Here is a 21,851-nt window from a genome sequence, read left to right on the forward strand (position 1 = left end):
AAGCAACACTGTTGGGACAAAGGTACCCAGTCTAGGCCCCAGCCTACAGGAAGTGTCAGTTTCCAAAGCAGAGGCGGGGGCGGGAGTGATGAATAAACATTGTAACAGATAATTACAATACGCCTGCTAATTGGTTCAGTAAAGGCTCACTACCAGAAGCGCTCCCGGATCTCAGGCGCTGGGTCAAGAAAAAGTACTGAGAATTTAAGGGTCCAAAGGCACTTAACAGTTACAGAGGGTAAAGCAGACATCCTTTGACAAGACACGTCCGGCGGCAGGCAAGGAAAGGGCTATCCAAAGCTGACAGCAATATCAACCCGGAAAGGGGCTGAAAGTGGGCGTGGCCCGCGGTGACTGGCAGGGGTGGGGCCAGGCTGGCCGCGCCCCTCGTCGCCGGCTGCTGGGCTTCGGCCGGGGTCCGCCGGGCACCGCGAGCTGCTCAAAGCCGCCGTCCCGCTCCCCTGAGGGTCGCGGGGACCGGGCCGCGCGCCGGCTCCGGGACGGACAGTCCACAAAGTTTGGTCCGCGGAGGACGCAGCGTCCAGCCCGGCAGGTGCGGCCGGGCCTGGCCGGGGCGCTCGCGGCCTTGCGAGCGAGCACCGCCGGGCACCGGTAAGGAGCGATCAACTCTGAAGTTGGCAAGAGGCGTCACCCCTGTTCCTCTCCGCCGCGCGTCCAGCCCTGGCACCCCGAGCCTGGGTCGTTCCGGGGCTATGCAGCCCCGACCCGGCGCGGAGCTTCCTGCCAGGTAGTCGAGCGGCGCCCCGGGACCCTGCCGGCACCCCTGTTCGACCCAGGATGCTATCGGCCCTCCCCTTTCTTCTCCTCCTCCTCCTCGGTAAGAGTCCCCGCCCCGGCGTCACTGCCCGCCGTCCCGAGTCCTCCTTGGCGACCCACGACCCCTTCGACCGCGGTCCCATCGAGCCTTGGCCTCCTGTGGGGCTGTCCTACACTGCCCGTCCCACTCACAACCAGGGAAGGCGACCTTTCGGCGAGGTCACGCACCTCCTTCCGGCTCCTCTACCCCTTCCTATAAACTGTCCGGAAGTCTCAGATGGGCCTCCCTCTGGAGTTGCCCAGGTAAAGAAAACTTGTCTCACTCTACTGCCCTTTCTCGATCCTCCCTCTAGGAGGTGCTCTGGCCCGCCCAGACCGGATCCCTTTCCTAAATTCTGGTGAGTAGAGGGAGTTCCTAGGGTTCTGGGGCATGGGAATGAAGATGCACCCAAGAGAAAGGTTCTCTCCTGGATCCTGGAATCTGCTGTAATTTTAGAAAGGGTATCATGCATTACTTTGCAGGACCGGGGAAACTGAGGCCCAACATGAACTCACACTGGGTAGTTGTAATGAACCATATTTTTTTTATATGTAATATCCGTGTTTTGTCTCCCTAGCTAAGGTAAGGTCTTCCTGAGAATAGAAACAATATTTCCTCTGCCAACAGCACAAAGCCTACATTAACATCACTTACAGTGTTAATATTTAAGATGGCGTATAAAGAATATGGAAAAGGGATGGGGTAGTCAACTCCTTTAATCCCAGCACTTGGGAGGCAGAGGCAGGAGGATCAGTTCAAGGCCAGCCTCAGCTACATAGTGACTTTGAGGATAGCCTAGGCTACAAAAGATTTTTGTCTTTAAAAAAATAATGGAGGCGGCTGGAGATGGCTCAGTGGTTAAGAGCACTGACTGCTCTCTCTTCCAGAGGTCCTGAGTTCAATTCCCAACAATCACATGGTGGCTCACGACCATCTGTAATGGGATTCAGTGGCCTCTTTTGGTGTGTCTGAAGACAGTGTACTCACATATATAAAATAATAAATAAATAAATCTTTAAAAAAAATAATGGAGAGGAAGAGAGGGACCAGTTGGCTGTAACTGGTGGGTGGGTGGGGGTTTGCCTCCTTGAGGGATCCAGAGTTATCGAGGAGAGAAAGAATGTTAAAGAACTCCACCAGTGTCCCCACCTTCTCCCTCCAGCTTGTGAGGCACCCCCAGCAGTACTCTTGGAAGTACAAGGCACTTTACAGAGGCCTCTGGGCCGGGACAGCCGAAGCTCCCCTGCCAACTGCACCTGGGTTATTCTGGGCAGCAAGGAACAGACGGTAACTGTCAGGTGAGGAATAAGGCAAGTGCCCATTTCTCTCCACTGTCCCTTCCCTCTCCCTCTGAAAAAGCCTTTGATCGCTTCTCTGTGCTATTTCCATCCTGGTCAGCAGAAGAGAATTTGGTCTGGCTGGGTCTGCTGTAAAGGCTTGGTTTCTAGGCCAGAGATGGTAAATGGAAGCTGAGTTGTGGTGGATATTTAGCTTGAGGACCAGCCATCTCCTAAGGACTCTAGAAATTATTCTGGGTTCAGCTAGACTTGTGGTGAGTCCTTTAATCCATAGCATGGCCTACTTGTCAGTCAGCTTAGACCCTTCCTCAGGGTTGGGACTGTATTACTAGCTCATTGGTGGAATGCTTGTGTGGAGTATGCAGAAGTCCTGGGTTAAGTCCCTAGCAAAATAAACCACCTCTGGATCTGCTCCATCCTTCCTCTCCCCTCACCCCCTCTGCTCTCTCCCCTCTGCCCTCTCCTCTTTTCCCTCCTCTCCCCTTATCTCTCCTCTCCTTTTTTTTTTTTTTTCCTTTTCTGTTTTGAGACAGAATTTCACAGTGCAGATCAGGCTGGCCTTAAGTTTGTTCTCTATCTGGGGCTGGGGATTTAGCTCAGTGGTAGAGCGCTTACCTAGGAAGCGCAAGGCCCTGGGTTCGGTCCCCAGCTCCGAAAAAAAGAACCAAAAAAAAAAAAAAAAAGTTTGTTCTCTATCTCATCCTCCCAAATTTGGGTTTGTCTGTGGAGTCACGATGCCCAGTATTTTTCTTTTTTCTTTCTTACTCTCTCTTTCTTTCTCTCTTTCTTTCTTTCTTTCTTTCTTTCTGTTTGCTTTTCATTTGGTTGGTTTGTTGGTTGGGGTTTTTGGTGTGGTTTTGTTTTTTTGTTTTGTTTATTTTGTTTTCAGTGCTGGGAAACAACTCAGGGTTTCACACATTCTCGATGAGAGTACTCTACTTGTAAGCAACAACTCCAGCCCTGTACCCCTAATCTCTTCATCAGGGCCCATGTCATCTGGCAGTTTGCCTCACACATTTCACTTGATAAGAATTTGCCCAGAGAGCAGGATGTAATGGAGCAAGCCTTTAATCCCAGCACTGGGCAGGCAGAGGCCAACAGATCTCTATGAATTCGAGGCTAGCCTGGTCTAAGTCCTGAGTTCCAGGATAGCCAAGGCTACACAAAGAAACCCTGTCTCGAAAACAAAATAAACAAATAAAAAGCACCAAAAAATTTATCTAGAAAGTTGTAAAGGAGAGAACAATCTAAAAAGAGGCTGTGTTGACCCATGGGGCAGCCATGGGGAGCTCAGATTTTCCCTCGTCGCTTGTGGAACTGAGCTGTTGTGGTAAGTTGAACTATGATGTATTTCGTCAGCTAACTGCTGGGCACTGTGCTTGGGTGATGGGTATCACAGCAACTGGAAAGTAATAACCCTGGTCTCACCTTGGTCCCTGAGCATATCAGTTCTCTCAGAGGGGCTCTAGGAAGGGTCTTGTGGTCTGACGGTGCCTCTGTTAGAATGTTGTTCCCCATTAATCATATTTTTCCCCATCGACTATATTTACTGCAAAGGATTGGCTGAGTTTCCTTTTGGCTATTGGAATCCTGGGTAAGGAAGCATTTGTGTTTGCTGGGTTACCAGGGACCTGTCATCAAGAGGGAAGGTGGTGAGCCAATCCCCAGACCATCGCATGTCTTGCTCTTGTGTACCCGGTAGGTTCCAGAAGCTGCACCTGGCCTGTGGTTCAGAGCATTTAATCCTGCACTCCCCTCTACAGCCACCAGTCTCCCTGTGTGAGGCCCCTGCCGGCCCTTTGCAGCTACCAGGGGGCAATGTCACCATTACATACAGCTATGCTGGGGCCAGAGCGCCCATGGGCCAGGGCTTCCTGCTGACTTACAGTCAAGGTAAGCTGAACAGGGAGAGCCATGGGACCGTTGGAGAGAAGTAGGAGTCCCCAGGGAAGAGGCAGGAGGAGTCCTGGGAGTTCTGATGCTTCACTGTCTCTTGGTGCCGCTACAGACTGGCTGCTGTGCCTGCAAGAAGAGTTCCAGTGCCTAAACCACCGCTGCATACCAGCCGCTCAGCGCTGTGACGGGATCGACGCCTGTGGTGATGGCTCTGATGAGGCAGGCTGCCGCTCAGATCCATTCCCTAACCCGGTCCCTGCGCCAACCCCGCCCTGCAATCTCACCTTGGAGGACTTTTATGGGGTCTTTTCTTCCCCTGGATATTCACATCTGGCCTCAGTCTCCCACCCCCAGTCCTGCCTGTGGCTGCTGGACCCCCACGATGGCCGGAGGCTGGCAGTGCGCTTCACAGCCCTGGACTTGAGTTATGGAGATGCCGTGCATGTGTATGACGGCGCCGGGCCCCCTGAGACCCCTCGACTGCTGCGTAGTCTCACCCACTTCAGCAATGGCAAGGCTGTCACTGTGGAGACCCTGTCCGGTCAGGCTGTTGTGTCTTACCACACAGTTGCTTGGAGCAATGGCCGGGGCTTTAATGCTACCTACCATGTCCGGGGCTACTGTTTACCTTGGGACAGACCCTGCGGCTTGGGCTCGGGCCTGGGGGCTAGTGAAAACCTCGGTGAGCGTTGCTATAGTGAGGCACAGCGCTGCGATGGCTCATGGGACTGTGCTGATGGCACAGACGAGGAGGGTTGCCCTGGCTGCCCACCAGGGCACTATCCCTGCGGAGCTGCCGGCACCCCTGGCGCCACGGCCTGCTACCTGCCTGCCGACCGCTGCAACTACCAGACGTTCTGCGCTGACGGAGCCGACGAGAGGCGCTGTCGGCATTGCCAGCCTGGCAACTTCCGGTGCCGGGATGAGAAGTGTGTGTATGAGACGTGGGTGTGTGACGGGCAGCCGGACTGCACTGACGGCAGTGACGAGTGGGACTGCTCCTACGCCCTGCCCCGAAAAGTGATCACAGCAGCGGTCATCGGCAGCCTGGTGTGTGGCCTGCTGCTGGTCATCGCTCTCGGCTGCACCTGCAAGCTCTATGCCATTCGCACCCAGGAGTACAGGTCAGTTGGCGTGGGCTGGCTGTGGAGGAGTCGGGACTGGGGTGAAATGAGACCCATGCAGTTCCTGAATGCTAAGCACCCCCACCCTGAGGAGTGGCTCCTGCGATCAGCTCCTGAGTAGTGTCTAGGAAGGAAGGGGCGTGGCTTGGCCTGGGAATGGAGGGAAGAGAGAGGCCTTCTTGGCCAAGGTACATTGCCCTCACTGGGAGTGACATGACTGAGTGACCCTCCTTTCTTCTAGCATCTTTGCCCCCCTCTCCCGGATGGAGGCTGAGATTGTACAGCAACAGGCACCCCCTTCCTATGGACAGCTTATTGCCCAGGGTGCTATCCCACCTGTAGAAGACTTCCCCACGGAGAACCCCAATGACGTAAGTCATTCTTGGACCTCGTGGTGCTAGCCTCGTTTCCTACCTAGCCGTCTGGCCCCCTGATTCTGATGTCTGCCCCTTCTCCTTGCAGAACTCTGTGCTGGGGAACCTACGTTCTCTGCTTCAGATCTTGCGCCAGGATATGACTCCAGGAGGTACTTCCGGGGGCCGGCGTCGCCAGCGTGGCCGCTCAGTTCGTCGGCTGGTTCGCAGGCTCCGTCGTTGGGGCCTGCTTCCTCGAACAAATACTCCGGCTCGGGCTCCTGAGACCAGATCCCAGGCCACACCTTCTGTTCCCTCTGAGGCCCTGGACGACAGCACAGGTCAAGCCTGTGAGGGTGGGGCAGTAGGAGGGCAGGATGGGGAGCAGGCTCCTCCACTACCCATCAAGTCCCCCATACCAACCCCAAGCACACTTCCAGCCCTTGCTACTGCCTCTGAACCTCCAGGGCCACTACCCTCAGTGCCTGTAGAATCATCACTGTTGTCTGGAGTTGTCCAGGTCCTACGAGGCCGCCTCCTACCCAGCCTGTGGCCCCCAGGCCCCACTTGGACCCCAACTGGAACTCACACAGCAGTCCTGCCTCTAGAGGATGAGGATGATGTATTGTTGATGCCATTGGCTGAGCCAGAAGTCTGGGTGGTTGAGGCAGAGGATGAACCACTGCTTGCCTGAGAGACTCTAGACACAATGTATGATCTGTGGAAGTGGTTCAGAAAGTTAGTGTCCCTCGAGCAGGGAGAGCGCTCACTGTGTGCACCTTCTGTATCTGGTAAGAGACTTCGCCACCACCCTCTGCCCAGCCTGCTGTCCAGGTGGCTGTGTTAAGAAAGGTCCCAAAAGGATCACAGGCTTGGACACTCCATTCTTTCCAACTCCCCACCTAAAAGTGGCCTTAACTTCTTACTAGACTGATTGGCTGGAGACCTAGCCCCCAAGGGGAGGATTTGGCCAGGGTGATGCCTGGCCCACTTAGAGGACACAAGTGCTTTTGCCCCTTAGCTGCATTGTCCAGGAAATCAAGACGACAAAAATAAAGGAATCATAAACTTCAACCCTTGGTAAATCAGCCGTGAGCCGGCATCCTGCTTCTGCCGTCTCTGCCTCTCCCTTTGCTCCTTCTCCAGAGACTGTGGCTTGGCCCTCTGCTCCTGCTCTCTCTTCCTGTGTGTTTTCAACTGCTGGCCTTTCCTTTTGTGCTACTGAGAAAGCAGGGCCATGCCAGGAACCCTGAGAAAAGACCTCTGTGTCTTCATTCACCAGGACCCAGCCCTACACTAGCTGTCATCAGGCTCAGCGTCACGCCTGAACTCAGTGCAGGCCCAGTTCAGAGCCAGCTGAGCCCTGGAGTTAAGAAAGGCTCCGTGGATGGAGTGCTCTCAGCGCAGATCACAGCAGCAGTCTGTTCCTGGGTCTAGGAGCCACAGCCTCTGCACCCCTGCCAGGCAAGAGAGGCGAGCTCTCCACCTGGGCCCGTCAGACAGACAGAGAAGTAGAAGGAAGGAGTTCGAGGCTGTGAAATTACTGGCATGACTGATCCAATCCAAGGGGTCTTTTCTGGGGGACGCCCAGACTGTGTTCTCAACCATGCTGTCAGAAAGAAGCCGAACTCTAGGCAGGAGAAGCAGATTAAAACACAGGCTAGAATCAGTGAATCCCAAGCAGTCAGAGCTGAAGCACAAGGGACTGCGGGTGAGGGGATGAGATGGGAGAAGCGTTGGAGCCCTACTGATGGCAGAAGCTGCCCCAGAGCTTCTGAGAAAGGTCAGCATTCCCTCCAAGTCCCCAACAAACTGGCTTCCCAGGCTCTCCCCTCTTAGGACCCTCAGCAACTTGGATCAGGGAAACCCTAAGTTTTAACCTCATCCTCACCAGAGATCATTGCCAGGTTAGGGATCTTACATTTTCTCTTTGGCCCTCCCTCCCTTGGATCCTTCAAGCTTTCAGAATGAGTTCCAGGACAGCAAAGGCTACCCAGGCAAACCCTGGGGGGAGGGAGAGGGGAGGGGGAAAGAACAAAGTGAAGCTGTTATTGTGCTTCACCCCCACCCCTGCTTCTCCCTATGCCTGGTCTCTCACTGTAGCCACTGCTGACTGATAGCTTAATACCTCCACCTCCCCATGCCTTTCCCTTCCTGGGGTATTTGCACCTTGGATAGTGAGAGCGCTCCTGGTTGGGATGCATCAGGATGTTGGCAGGAACACTTGAAAACAAGAGTTCACTTGCGGGGGCTGGGCTTATAGGTCATTGTACTGTGCGTGTACATAGCCGTTTATCCTGTTCTGGTGCAAGCAGGAACCTTGCTTTTTTTTTTTTTTTTTTCTTTTTTCTTTTTTTCGGAGCTGGGGACCGAACCCAGGGCCTTCTACTTGCTAGGCAAGCGCTCTACCACTGAGCTAAATCCCCAACCCCAGGAACCTTGCTTTTGCCAGCCACAGTGAAACCCCAGAGTGGGTGGAAAGGGAAATTGACCTTGCACAGACAATATAGGGAAGCAGATGCACTCACTAAGGTTTCCTTTTTTTCCCTGAGACTGCTCTAGGCCCACCAAGGGCGGGATTACAGGCCTGTGACACCATGTCAGGTTTGTACAGTGTTGTGGATTGAAGCCAGGGCTTCATGCCCGCTAGGTCTGATTGATGACTAATCTGGGCTATCAACTTGACTAGTTCCTCCAGAGAACCCCAACTAATATAATAGGTACACACTCTACCAACAGTGCAGATTTAATCTAACCACGGCCTGGGGAACGGGGTGGTCGTGGGGAGTAGTGTTACTGCTACTGTAGCAAACAGAGACAACCAACTTACAAAAGGAAGGCAGAGCTATGCACACATACAAGCTTAAGACAGGCAAAGGAGGCTGGGGCAGGAGTTCAATACCAGCCTAAGCTACAAAGCATCACTCTGTCTCACAAAGTCACTTTGGCTCATAGTTCTGGAAGTTTTGCCCCATGATGCTGGTTGGTGCAGGGAGCACCACAGTCACAGATTGCGGCCGGCCGAAACTCAAGGCACAGTTAAGTCATTCTCTAATATGTACTGAAGAGGCCAGGCAGGGTGCCACCTTCCCTTTGGAGGCTGACCTAGTAATGAGACACCATGATGAACAAAAGCAAACCGGAGAGGAGAGGGTTTATTCAGCTTACGCATCCACATTGCTGTCCATGAGAAGTCAAGACAGGAACTCAAGCAGGGCAAAAACATGGTAATAGGAGCTGATACAGAGGCCATGGAGGGGTGCTGCTCACTGGCTTGTCCATTGCAGCTTGGTCAGCCTGCTTTCTTGAGTCCAGGACCTCCAGCCCAGGCATGACCCCACCTACAATGGCTGGGCCCTTCCCCATCAATCACTAGTTGAGAAAATGCCTCACAGTTAGACTTCTCACTCCCAGAGCTGAGGCCTGAATCCAGAGCCTTAGGCTTGTGAGGCAAGAGCTCTAACCACTGAACTAAACCCCCCAACCCCATCTACACCTGGAACTCATGGAGGCATCCTCTCAACTGAGGTTCCCTCCCTTCAGCTGACTCCAACTTGTATCAAGTTGACATAAAGACTAGTCTAGACAGAGACCACACCCAGTAACTTAAAAGATCCCACTAAGCTTCACTGTTTCAAAGTGCAAAGGGCTGAATCTCTGAGGCTTACTCTGGATTCTAAATACAGCATGAGTCCCTTTAAATAGTGTGGAGAGATAGCACTAAGAGGCCCAGCCTCAGGTGTTGGGGACCCCCATGGAGGTCCTTAGACGTGAGGAGATATGGCGGAGTTGGGCGATTGTGGAGCAGCAGACATCTCTAGCCTCTTCTCCGTGTGACAGTGGAGAAGGCTGTCCCCCTGTGGTCCAAGACTGGCGTGAAGCGGCAGTATTCCCAGTGGGAAGCTTGCCTGGGTCTGCAGCTTTTGAATCGGTCTGACATAGCGTCAGAGAAACGAACCCAAGTACCAAATCAGCTTTGCAGATAAGTAAAGCTTGCATTGGTAGGGTGTTTTCTGAGGTTAGTTTTGAGACAGGATCTTACTGGGTAGGCCAGGCTTGGTCTCACAACTCCATAATTCCCCTCAGCTTCTTGAACAGCAGTTCTCCACCGGTTGGTTGAGTCCATGTTTACCACTGAGCTGTATTCCCAGTTCTGCCTTCCAAATATTTCTAAACAGATTTCAGCCAACCTCTTTAGGGTGAGTCTTCTGAGTGTAGTTTTGAGACAGGATCTTACTGGACCTATCCAGTTCAAACCCTTTGGGGTTCGAATGACCCTTCACAGGGGTCACCTAAGACCGTAGGAAAATACATGTATTTTACATTACAATTCATAATGGTAGCAAAATTGCAAGTAAAATTGTAAAGTGGCAATGAAAATAATGTTATGGTTGGGGGTCACCACAACATGAGGAACTGTGTGAAAGAGTTGCAGCGTTAGGAAGGTTGAGAAGCACTGGCCTAGAGAGATTACAGAAGTGCTACCATCCATGCCTAACTACAGCTTAGAGTTCAGAAACAGAGCTGGAGAAGGATCTCAGTGGTATCAGACTTTTTTTCCAAAGATTGATTGATTGATTGATTGATTGATTTTATGTATGTGAGCACACTGTCATTATCATCAGATAAACCAGAAGAGGGCATCGGATCCCACTACAGGTGATTGTGAGCCACCATGTGGTTGCTGGGAATTGAACTCAGGACCTCTGGGTCAGCAGTCAGTGCTCTTTTTTTTTCCCCTCCCCCTCCCCTTCTATATGGGCTTCCCCTCCCTATCCTCCCCCCATTACCACTCTCCCCAAAACAATCCCATTCACTGGGGGTTCAGTCTTGGCAGGACTAAGGGCTTCCCCTTCCACTGGTGCTCTTACTAGGATATTCATTGCTACCTATGAGGTTGGAGCCCAGAGTCAGTCCATGTATAGTCTTTGGGTAGTGGCTTAGTCCCTGGAAGCTCTGGTTGGTTGGCATTGTTGTTCATATAGGGTCTTGAGCCCCTTCAAGCTCTTCCAGTTCTTTCTCTGATTCCTTCAACGGGGGTCCTGTTCTCAGTTCAGTGGTTTGCTGCTGGCATTCGCCTATGTATTTGCTGTATTCTGGCTGTGTCTCTCAGGACAGTCAGTGCTCTTAAGCACTGAACCATCTCTTCAGCCCAGGTATCAGACTTATTTTTACATGCATAATGTCCTGGATTTGATGACCGGAACTTCAAAAAAATAATAAAATTATGAAAGATAAAATAGGGCCGGTGAGATGGCTCACTGGGTGAAGGCACTTGCTACCAGGCCTGAGTTCAATACCCACACCCCAGGCAATGAAAGGAGGAGCTCCCGAGTTGTCCTCTGACCTCTCTCCACAGGAGTGCAGCTGCATATGTGTGTCCACATACATACGCAGAAAATAAAGGCAAAAAAAACCCCCCCAAAAAAATCCAAAAGCCCAGATATGTGTCAAACCCCAGCACACAGGAGGCTGAGGCAAAAGGATTACCACGAGTTCAAGGACAGCCTGAGGAACAGAGTTCCGGAATTGCTAAGGTAAGATTCAGTCTCAAACACGCACATGGACACGCACTTGAGCACTCGCACATACACACACACATACACACACACTCACATGCACTCAACACACTCACATACTAGCACATTGGGAGGATGCTAGAGAGGTACCTCAGAGGTTAAGAGTGGTTGCTGCTCTTCCAGAGGACCTGAGTGTGTACTCAGGTCACAACTGCCAATAGCTCAAGGTTCATGGGATTTGGCCTCTGTAGGCACCTACATATATGTGGCTTACACACATGACATACACACAAATCTGAACTGTAAGATTTTCCAAAAGATGCTTGGGTGGCAGTGTCAATGGTGGTGCAAGCAATGGCAGGCAGATCTCTAAGTTCGAGGCCAGCCTGGTCTACAGAGTTCCCCGACAGCCATGGAGCACTCACAGAAACCTATGGCTACCAAGGTCACTGTTCTAAGTACACGTCTATTACAGAATATACTCTGTATAGCAAACTTATAAATAAAATAAGTGTCACATTCGTTTCAATGGTCAAAGTGACACCTGGAAAGGGGAAGCCTAAACTGAGGGACCACCTCTGCCAGATTAGTCTTTGGCCGTGTCCTCGGAGCATTTTCTTGATTGCTATTTGGTTTGGGGTCCTGGCCCACTGTCCATAGTGCTACTCTGGGCAAGGGCCCTGAACTCTATAAGAAAGTTCGCCGAGTAGTCCAGAGCTTGGCCTGATTTCCAGCCAAGCTCCCTTCTTGTGTTCCTCTTTCGGCTTCCCCTGATGATGCAGTGTAACCTGACAGCCAAATAAACCCTTTCTGTCCAAGCGTGTTCCTGGGTTTTATCACAGCAGCAGAGAAGCAACCCAGAACGATCGACTGTGAGTGGAAACTGAAGGCCTGGGGAGTTCAGAGCATGAGTTCTATCAGCCCCTTCAGACCCTGCTCGGGGGCTGATCCCTAGATCAGGGGCACTACACAGACTCCCAGGGTTACCTGTGGTTTCTTCCATGGGAAAGTTCTCCGAGAATGACAAAATACATCACCAATAAAAGAAGGTCGCGGATATTTTAGAGAAAGTGAGCAACTTTGTTTAGAAATGGTGGGTTGTCTCGGCATGGGGAGTATAAAGGTGGGAATCGTACAAAATGATACTTTGCAAGAGTGCTTTGGGGACAGGCCACCCACCAACCATTCTAAACCTTAGTCATGAAAAGGAAGAGAGCTAACATAGGCAAGTACTTGGCAAAATAGGGTGAAGCAGAGAGGTACCGGGGTACGGGGTACGTAGAAGGAGGGTAACACGAATGGGAACCTGAGAGAAAAGGAAACTGAGCAGACAAGGAACAGTCAAGGAGTTGCCGGTTCTGGTTTCCCATAGATTAACTCTGGCCGTGCCCACCTAGCGGAGAGAGGTGAAGGCAAATGCAACTGTACAAGGGGACTTCCCTCCTCAGAGCTCTCTCATCTGCCTGCAGACTCTTGCAGCTCTTACTCCAGAGGAGACAGAGTGAAGGACCTCGACAGTAGAGTAGCCATTCCCCAGCTTCGTCATCTCTTGATTCATTTGTCTTTCCAGTTAGCCTTTAGTTAGCCTATCACACTCTTTAGCCACTGAGCACCCACCCTGAGCTGGACGGTGGGGTGGGGACTGGAAACAATAGACAAGGCTTATAGTCTTGAACCCTGGAGCGAAAGTCCTCAGGCTCTCCGGGTGTCTGCCTCCTGCCACTCTCAACTCCTTTATCCGCAGCCTCCTGCCTCCACACTGCCTTCTGAAACCTACACTTCTGTTCCTCTGGCTGCTCGGTTCTCCCTGTGTGCCAAGCTGTGCCTATGCAGGGAGTATGCTCCCAGAGGGAAGTGACACAAAGAAAAAGCAGGGAGACAGAAGGAGGGAATCCCGCTTACATCACTGCTCATTAGCATATGTGACCTCATCAGGAGGCGGGGCAATTTCCCCAGGTGTCTGGAGCGGAGGGGGGGGGAATGGGATGGGGGGGTAGTATTTAAAGGGAAAAGCTGACAGTGCTGCTGAGTGAGGATCCGGTGCTGTGAGCCGCCGGGCTGCACTCGCACATGCACGTCAATGCACACGGACCTTGACACCGACATGGACGCGGACACCGAAACCGTAGCACTTTGTTCTTCTAGCAGCCGCCAGGCCTCCCCATCAGGGACACCCACACCAGGTGAGGGCTAAGGGGAATAGGATGTGACTGAAGCTATGGGCGGGGAAGCTGAAGCTTTGGTGGGAAGGTCTGGGCAGGGTCCGACGGGAAGGGAAGAGCAAATGCGGCAAAGGAGACCCCTGCACTTTTGAGATTCCCCGGACAGCCAAAGGGGGAAAGCTGCCAAAGTGCCCCTCCCCCAACGCGCTCAGGGCTTTGCCAGAGAAACTGGCACTTGGCCCCTAGGTTAACCTCATCCCTGTTAGGCAGAGACTGCCCTGGGGGAAGGGGAAAGAAAAGAAGCAGCCCACAAACCTAGGAATCCCCAGCTAAGGGGGCTTCCCTAGGGACCTGTTGTAAGGGCTTCGTCTAGCTCCATCTTTGGCTGCCTGCCAAATATTGATCCTGTGCTATTTATAGCCTCGCTCCATCCCCCTTTGTTGTGTCGGTTGTTGTTCCTCTAGTTACCCCAACCCTTGAATTGTCATCCTCCTCACACACACTCTCCACCACCACTACCTCCCCACGAATACAACATTCTCTCCCACTCGCCGCCAGGACAGGCAAGAATCCAGGAGGATTCTCTCTCACACACAAACACACCCGCATGAGATGCTCGCTTACCTACGGGGACACTGGAAACAGTGCACTCCCCTTCTCCAGCCCTCCTCCCCCAGACCTAGGAATAAGGCCCCTGTGAAGTTTCCGATTCTGCCTACACCTGCCAGTCCGGGGACTCAGGTGCAGGAAGAAAGACGAGGCAGGGCCCATTAGTGGAAAGATATAGCGTCCCAACCCACTGGGCCTAGTGTAGGGGTGTGCCTGTGTCAGTGTGAGGTGTGAGTGGTGTGCAACCCTGTGCACAGGACCTAAGTGACACAAGTTTTGAACATGTTGTGGCTAGGCTCAACGAGGGAAGCTATCATGCCAGCTCCTTGAAAGTTCATCGCTTTGAGTTTCGGGGGAATTTTAGTACACAAGGCTAGACTAATGACTCTCAGTTCTTTTGGGGTCCTGGTCTTTAGCTGGGTGTAGCTGGGCTTCTGAAGCAGCAGCTTGAATTAACCCCTCATCAGATGTCTAAATATACCTCACCCATAGCTTTTCTCTCCTTCTCTAGAAGCCGATACGACACTTCTGAAGCAGAAGCCAGAGAAACTGTTGGCAGAGTTGGACAGAGGTGGGCCACCTCCTGCTCCTGGGGTCCCCAGACGAAGAGGAAGTATGCCTGTGCCCTACAAACACCAGCTGCGGCGGGCTCAAGCTGTGGATGAGCTTGACTGGCCACCTCAGGCCTCTTCCTCTGGCTCCTCTGACTCGTTGGGCTCAGGGGAGGCAGCCCTGGCCCAAAAAGATGGTGTCTTTAAGGTCATGCTCCTGGGAGAGAGTGGCGTGGGCAAGAGCACTCTAGCAGGCACTTTCGGAGGTCTCCAGGGAGACAATGCTCACGAGATGGAGAACTCAGGTATTCGGGGGCACCCTGTAGGACTCTAGTCAGGTACGAAAGTGTTTGTGCCGTGTCTCTGGAGGACAGCATCTAAGAGAAATGTCTCCAATGCTTTCTATGAGGTATCCCTGAGGAGATTCCCTAATGCTGGGAGGTGTTCCTGGATACCAGATCTCACGAATGTTGGGGAACCTCCTCATGTTTTGTCCCTTCTTTCCCAACAGAGGACACCTATGAGAGACGGATCATGGTGGACAAAGAAGAAGTGACTTTAATTGTTTATGACATCTGGGAACAGGTGAGGACTAAGATGTAGCTGTGACTCTCTCTGCAGGGACTGGGGAAGAGCAGTCTGGCTGAAGTTGCTGGCATTACCCATCCTGGCTCGAATCATGGCTAGCAATGACTCTGCATTAGCACATCTCAAGGAGAAAAGGCCCACCTTGGCAATGCCTATTATGGCTCCTGGTTGTCATACCCATCATTTTCCAGGGACCGTTTGGCTCAGACAAACGTTAGAAGCTGAATTTGACAAACCCTTCAGCTTCAAGTCAGGTTAAATACACAGAAACTGAACCATTCATAAAATACTTCTGCCTGAAAGTCTGATGTGACAGGACAAGAAGTCTCTATGGAATCAGTATGAAGGGGCTTCTGAACAGGAACATAATAGTACTATATAGGAAGGAGAGGCTACATTCTGTTACTTTTTTTTTTTTTTCCGGAGCTGGGGACCGAACCCAGGGCCTTGCGCTTGCTAGGCAAACGCTCTACCACTGAGCTAAATCCCCAACCCCTTACATTCTGTTACTTTTTAAATTATTTTTTTAAATTCTTTATTTTGGGAAACAGGGTCTCACACTGTAGCCCACACTGGTCTGGAACTCACAACACTCCTCTTGCCTTAGCCTGCTGTGTGGGGGATTACAAGCTTACAACATGCTGGGAACTGAACTCAGTGCAGTTCTACTAATTGTGCTACATCCCCAGCCCTTCCATATTCCTAACAGTCTTCTAAGTCTAAGAAAGTAGATAGATGGGGTTGGGGATTTGGCTCAGTGGTAGAGCACTTGCCTAGCAAGCTCAAGGCCCTGGGTTCGGTCCCCAGCTCCGAAAAAAAGAAAAGAAAAAAAAAAAAAAAAAAGAAAGTAGATAGTTAACCTACTATGAGATCCTATTTCTCCAGTTCTCTGACGTGGCCTCTGAGCATTGAAATTCTGCCATTAACTAGCTCCCAGTGCCGAGCAAGTGGCTCTCGCACAGTTGGTTCTTGGTCTCCGGTCGTTGTGATACAGGTTCTAGACCTTCTCAATGCCTCTAACCCAAGCATTTCATGATTCTCTGCTCATCTGCAGGGAGACGCAGGAGGATGGCTGCAGGACCACTGCCTTCAGACGGGGGACGCCTTTCTCATCGTCTTTTCAGTCACAGATCGACGAAGCTTCTCCAAAGTTCCTGAAACCCTTCTTCGACTCCGGGCTGGGAGGCCCCACCACGACCTACCTGTCATCCTTGTTGGAAATAAGAGTGACCTGGCCCGTTCCCGGGAGGTGTCACTGGAGGGTGTGTATCCTGAACCCATTCTGTATTTAAAATCTCCAGGAGGAGGCCTTTTACCCCAACTGGTGCGTGGGTCACTGGTGGGTCAGGAAAGAACCCCACTACCCAGCTTCTGAAGTCCTTCACTAGCCTTCACTGCTCCTCCTGGGCACCTTGTCCACCCTTTTGCACCTCTACCCTAGAATTCCAGTCCAGTTCTGAGCTGGGATTCTGTGGTTCCTCCCCCATTTCCTGCCCCACCTGTGCTAGCCCACCCTAGTCATAGGCAAAGCTACCCAGCAGGTGCCTGAACTGCTGTTCCCTTTCTGCAGAGGGTCGCCATCTGGCCGGGACGCTGAGCTGCAAGCACATAGAGACATCAGCCGCTCTCCACCACAACACTCGTGAGCTCTTCGAGGGCGCTGTGCGTCAGATCAGGCTGCGGCGGGGCCGGGGTCATGCCGGGGGCCAGCGGCCGGAACCTAGCAGCCCGGACGGCCCCGCGCCGCCTACGCGCCGCGAGAGCCTCACCAAGAAAGCTAAGCGCTTCCTCGCCAACCTGGTGCCGCGCAACGCCAAGTTCTTCAAGCAACGCTCCAGGTCGTGTCACGACCTCTCTGTGCTCTGAGCCACGGTCGCCATGGTCACTGCAGTCGCCATGGTCACCGTGCCCTCCGCTCGCCCCCTCACCCCACTCCAGTCCGTCTAGGAAACCAAAAATACCCAGGATGCCCTGGTGTGATGGGGAGGCGGGGCCGGGTAGCTGGTAGGTCCACCACCACCACCTCGCCTGGTCTGAACAGCCAACCCCACACTGCGCCTCAAGACCTGCAAGACAGGGAAGAAATCCGTGCTGCAAGGTATTTTTTTATTGTTATTATTAACTTGCAAGAAACCACCTCTCCCGGAAGAGACTCCAACAGCTAGAACTGGAAAAGTGCTTTGTAAGCCTCCTGGATGGAGTTGACCTCCTCAGTACTCTGAACATGCCTTACCTTTAAGCAAGTTTTAAAGGTAGAAACCCAGAGATGACTCTTCCAGAGATGACTGAAAATATTTCTCTTGTCCTCTGTCCTGGTCCACTTTGCCCTTAAGACGTTCTTAAAAGAAAGGGCTGGAAGTTATTCTTGAAATTGGACTCTGACTTAGCAATCTACGATAGCATGTTTCGTTTAAGGTTACTGAAGTGAAGATGTGGGCAGACTCTCGACATTTAGATACCCTAAGGTAGAGCTGAGCGCTAGAAACCCCTGTGGCCAGGGACTAGGAGGCACCAGCAAGGGCCACCCTTTCCCCTTTCCAATAAATTTTTTTTCTATTGCACTGTGTTTATCTTGGCTTTCTGTTCTGGTGGTTCCCAGAAAAGGAGATGAGAAGGGAAGCTTCTCTTACGGGTAGGAGAACTTGGGAGACCCTGGAAGCAAGGACTGGACATCTTTAGGATCTTTAGGAAAGGTCTGGAGTTGGCTTGGTCTTGGGACAGGCCCTCAACAATAGTAAGACAATGGATCTGGAGAGAAACAGACCCAGAGGTGATCTGGCAGAGTCCCAGGCTCCAGGTCTGGGTCCTGACTCTTTATCCTCCTCATCCTGCAGGGACCAGGTGGAGAGTTTCAGAGTCACCCCGCTTTGACTTGGGTTAGTTCAAGGTGGAGACTGTGTCCCCCTGGGTGCCCATTACCTGGAGCATGCTAAGGTGGGCTTTTGCCTTCCCTGGCAGGGCCTCACAGCTCCAGCTGTCACCTGCAAAGCCCGTGTGAGAACTGAAGCTGTCATTGCCTCCCCTGGGGACACCCACGCCGCTGCTGCCTGAGCCATAAGTTTGAACAAAGAAAGCAGAGGCAGCAGCTCTCCTCACCTCTAGACATTTTAGTTCAGCTACCTGAGTGCTAGAGAACTGGGCCTCCAACCCACCCCATGCAGCGTCCTACAATCAGGTAAAGAGAGGTGGGATTCTTCCTAAGTCCTTGTAGTTAGGGAGCGGGGCTGCCCAGCAGAAGATGAGGTAGGATTGCCAATAATGGAGTTATCCTTAGGAATAGATTTAACTTCGTCAATTCCTTAAAGACCTTATAAGGTGTTGCTGTCTGCTTTACAGTAGAAGAAACCTTTTCAGTAACTTGCCTGCAGTTATCTAGTAAACAGCCAGACAGAGATTCTACGCGTCACGTGCTCTGGTTCTAGCTTTAAACCTGCGATTTAACACAGAGGAGCTAGAACCATAGCAGAGAAGATGTGGGGATAACAGTGGGCATGTGCGATGGCTGTGGTGAAAGGCAGGGGGATATGGCTTGGCTAGAGTGCCGTGAGGAGCCCTGTGACTCCTGTGCGTAGAGCAGTTCAGATTTGAAAATGCAGGAAAACACACAGGGCCAATAAGGGACCAGATGGCTGTGCATTTGGATGGAAACCTTAGGGACACGAAGAGGAGGGTAAGAGAGGAGCACGGGAAAGATTTGGAGCCCGACCACAAAGGGCCTTAAATGTCAGCAAAGGAGTTTGTGCCTGACTGCAGGAAGTGAGTCACTGTGGGCCTCTGAATGTGTAACACGTTAGCAATGGTCCTTTGAGACTAGGAGGCTGGTAGAGTTGTCCCTGGACCGGGACAGCAGTGAGTGGTAAGAACCATGGAACTGCATTCAGGAACTAGAAACAGTGACGCACATGGGGGTGACGCTGGGCCACCCTAAAAGGTTTCAATTGGAGAACACAAGAGGCATGGGCTGGAAGGTCAGAACTCATGGCTTGGCCCAGCACTCAGGAGACTGAACAGGAGAATGGTGAGTTTAAACCCAGACTGTGCTACATGGAGCCGAGGGTCGTCTCGTATCCCAGTCCCCTGCCCCCGCCTCTCAAGTGTTTCAGTTACAGGTGTTGACTACTGTGCTGGCCTTTATGGGTGCTGTGGACTGAACTGAAGGCTTGATGCATCCCCAGACTTGCTTCACCCCCACCCTCCCGTTGTTGTTTAATTATTTTTTTAAATTGGAACTAGAGAAAGATACAGTAGTTAAGAACATTAGCTGCTCTTCCAAAGGGCTTAGGTTTGATTCCCGGGACCCACATGGCAGCTCAAAACTGTAACTGGAGTTCCGGGGTATTTGACACTTTGTCTGTTCTCTGTGGGCCCCAGGCATGTGAGTAGTACACAGATGTGCATGCAGGAAAAACACCCACCCCCCCCCAACACACAACTAATAAAAACGTATTTCATGGACCTGTGTGTTGGGTACAAGCAAGCCGTGGTGTGCATATAGAGGTAAGAGGACAGCTTGCAGGAGCTGGTATTCTCCTTCCGCCATGAGGGTTTGAAGATGGGACACTGCTTGTCAGGTTGTAGCATGTGCCCTTACCCACTGAGCTGTCTCACCCTAGTTTTGCTTTTGGAGACCGGGTCTCACACTGCACCCCAGGCTGCCCTGTACTTCCGTCAATCCTCTTAGCCTCCTGGGACTACAAGTATAAGCCACCACAGCTGGTTTTGAACTGTCTTTTCATTTTATTCTTATTCTTTTGTGTTTGGGTGTTTTGCCCATATTTGTCAGTACATCGTGTGAATGCAATGCCTTTGGAATCCACAAGAGGGCATTAGATGCCCTGGACCTGGAGTTAGAGACTGTTGGAAGCCACCATGTGGGTGCTGATGACTAGGTTCTCCGCCAGTGCTTTTAACCATTAAGCCATCTCACCAGCCTCCTAGGTTTGGATTTCAACCATGGAATTTATTGCTTGTTCAGAGACCAAATAAGAATTAAAACCGTTCATGGAATTGCTTGCTTGCAATCCCTGAACTTGAAAGGTATCCCTGTCTCAACAACAACAATAATAATAATTTAATATAAGCTGTAAGGTTGGGTATTATAGTGCATATATTTAGTGCCAACCCTCAGGAAGCAGAGGCAGGTGAATCTCTGTAAGTCCAAGGCTAGCCTGGTCTATATATAGTAAGTTCCAGATCAGCTAGGACTATATAATAAGATCCTGTCTCAGGACTGGAGAGATGGCTCAGAGGTTAAAAGGTCAAAACTGTCTATAACTCCAATTCCAGGGGATCCAAAACCCTCATACAGATATATATGCAGACAATACACCAATACATATAAATAAATAGGTCATTTTTTTCTTTTTTTTTCTTTTTTTTTTTTTCTTTTTTCTTTTTTTCGGAGCTGGGGACCGAACCCAGGGCCTTGTGCTTGCTATGCAAGCGCTCTACCACTGAGCTAAATCTCCAACTCCTATAAATAGGTCATTTTAAGAAATCCCAGGACTCAGGAGGCAGGGGCAGGTAGATCTCTGAGCTCAAGACTAGCCTGATCGACAGAGTGAGTTCCAGGACAGCCAGGGCTCCACGGAGACAGAGAAAACACTGTCTAAAAAAATGTTTTTTAAATCATTAAATCATATAAAAATTAAATCAGTGTTACAGAGAAAGGAGAAGCCTGGACACAGATAAGTGAGGGAGGCAGAGAAGTTGTTGCCACAGAGCTAGGACCAACAATAGCTAGAGGTTAAGAAGGATAAGGGGCGGGGTTGGGGATTTAGCTCAGTGGTAGAGCGCTTGCCTAGCAAGCACAAGGCCCTGGGTTCGGTCCCCAGCTCCGAAAAAAAAGAAAAAAAAAAAAAAGAAGGATAAGGGGCAGCAAGGGTACCTTCCATGCCTGGATGCTCCAAGCATGAATGTTGCATATTGAAGGCAATGGCAGGACCTCCCCCAAGGGGAGAGCCACGTCCCACAAACCTCCCTCCCTCCAACTCAGCCAGACCCATCAGCCAGACCCATCTGTGTTCCCTTCAGCCGCCTACGGGAAAGAGCTCAGAACAGACAGAAGCAAAAGCCAGGCTCCCACCAGACTTGCAAGAGGTAAGGTCTTCTCTGAGAGCCTGACCATCTTCCCTCTGCCCAAGGCAAAGTACAGTTGTTGGCCTGGGCTGAGGTGAGCTGTCAGCAACTAGTCTTGGCGCCGAAGTTACTTGTGGCTGAGTCAGATGCCCACAGAGCTCTTAACCGTTATGTCTTGGACTCCATGCTCCCTCAATATCTCCTACCATTCCTGAAATGATCCACAAGGCTTCCCCAGTACCCAGAGCTTGTATGCTTTCCCCTGAGGGGCCAAAGAATGAGGACAGTTCTTTGTCGAAGGTATCTTTCCATTTCAGACCTTTGCTACAGTTCTAACTTTAGGCTCTGCTACATCTTACCCTCTCTAGAGACTAGAGTAGGGTCTCTCCTCTCCAAAAGGGTGGGTAGAAGTCCTCTAGGAACCCCAGAAAGCCCACACATGTCTTTGTTAATCTAGCAGTTTCAATCCACACTGATTTTAAGTATATTTTTTCTGGAAATTTAATATTTGAACCACAAATGTCTGAAGACATTTTGTTCCCCTCTACTACTAAGCATATGCAGCATGCCAGGCACGGTGCTGGGAAGACAGATCCATGCGTGACACAGTCTGAGAACCTCAAGGAACTTCCAATTAAAGCTGGAAAGATGGGCGGGATGGTGACAGTGCTGATACAGGTCAAAACCAGCAGCCACCGGACCATAGGCTGTGGACTGTGCTCTAGTCTGTATGATTCTAGACTTAGGAACTGGACCTAAAAGGATATGCAGGATTTGGGTCTACATACTGAGTTCCAGGACAACTAGAGCTAGCTACATAGTAAGAGCCTATCTTGAACATGCGTGTACACACACA

At 51.4% G+C, this 21,851-nt stretch overlaps 2 protein-coding genes across 3 annotated transcripts; both read left to right on the plus strand.

Moving 5' to 3' along the window:
• The first annotated feature begins 389 nt into the window (after positions 1 to 389).
• Lrp10 (LDL receptor related protein 10) lies at positions 390 to 6,562 on the plus strand. Of its 2 annotated transcripts, none has more exons than NM_001395560.1 (7): positions 390 to 838; positions 1,131 to 1,175; positions 1,980 to 2,115; positions 3,818 to 4,008; positions 4,124 to 5,135; positions 5,377 to 5,506; positions 5,598 to 6,562. In NM_001395560.1, exons 1-7 carry the CDS (start codon positions 799 to 801, stop codon positions 6,180 to 6,182), a joined length of 2,139 nt encoding a protein of 712 aa, NP_001382489.1. In that variant the 5' UTR covers positions 390 to 798; the 3' UTR covers positions 6,183 to 6,562. The 2 variants fall into 2 exon arrangements, with proteins under 2 accessions (NP_001382489.1, XP_063130303.1); XM_063274233.1 differs by having other exon boundaries at positions 704 to 838; positions 1,134 to 1,175.
• Positions 6,563 to 13,003: 6,441 nt separating this feature from the next.
• On the plus strand, positions 13,004 to 17,483 carry Rem2 (RRAD and GEM like GTPase 2). Its single transcript, NM_022685.2, has 5 exons — positions 13,004 to 13,190; positions 14,290 to 14,634; positions 14,841 to 14,914; positions 15,972 to 16,179; positions 16,488 to 17,483. Exons 1-5 carry the CDS (start codon positions 13,088 to 13,090, stop codon positions 16,781 to 16,783), a joined length of 1,026 nt encoding a protein of 341 aa, NP_073176.2. The 5' UTR covers positions 13,004 to 13,087; the 3' UTR covers positions 16,784 to 17,483.
• The last annotated feature ends 4,368 nt before the right edge of the window (positions 17,484 to 21,851 follow it).

The sequence above is a fragment of the Rattus norvegicus genome, chromosome 15 (assembly GCF_036323735.1).
Source record: "Rattus norvegicus strain BN/NHsdMcwi chromosome 15, GRCr8, whole genome shotgun sequence".
Taxonomy (NCBI): Eukaryota; Metazoa; Chordata; class Mammalia; order Rodentia; family Muridae; genus Rattus; species Rattus norvegicus.

What these genes read in the sequence shown, in the direction of transcription:
- Lrp10 (NM_001395560.1), top strand. Translation starts at nt 799, where the DNA reads ATGCTATCGGCCCTCCCCTTTCTTCTCCTCCTCCTCCTCG. An exon ending in GATCCCTTTCCTAAATTCTG is followed by an intron (nt 1,176 to 1,979) that starts GTGAGTAGAGGG and finishes TTCTCCCTCCAG; the next exon opens with CTTGTGAGGCACCCCCAGCA. An exon ending in ATTCGCACCCAGGAGTACAG is followed by an intron (nt 5,136 to 5,376) that starts GTCAGTTGGCGT and finishes CCTTTCTTCTAG; the next exon opens with CATCTTTGCCCCCCTCTCCC.
- Rem2 (NM_022685.2), top strand. Translation starts at nt 13,088, where the DNA reads ATGCACACGGACCTTGACACCGACATGGACGCGGACACCGAAACCGTA. An exon ending in TCACGAGATGGAGAACTCAG is followed by an intron (nt 14,635 to 14,840) that starts GTATTCGGGGGC and finishes CTTTCCCAACAG; the next exon opens with AGGACACCTATGAGAGACGG. An exon ending in CCGGGAGGTGTCACTGGAGG is followed by an intron (nt 16,180 to 16,487) that starts GTGTGTATCCTG and finishes CCCTTTCTGCAG; the next exon opens with AGGGTCGCCATCTGGCCGGG.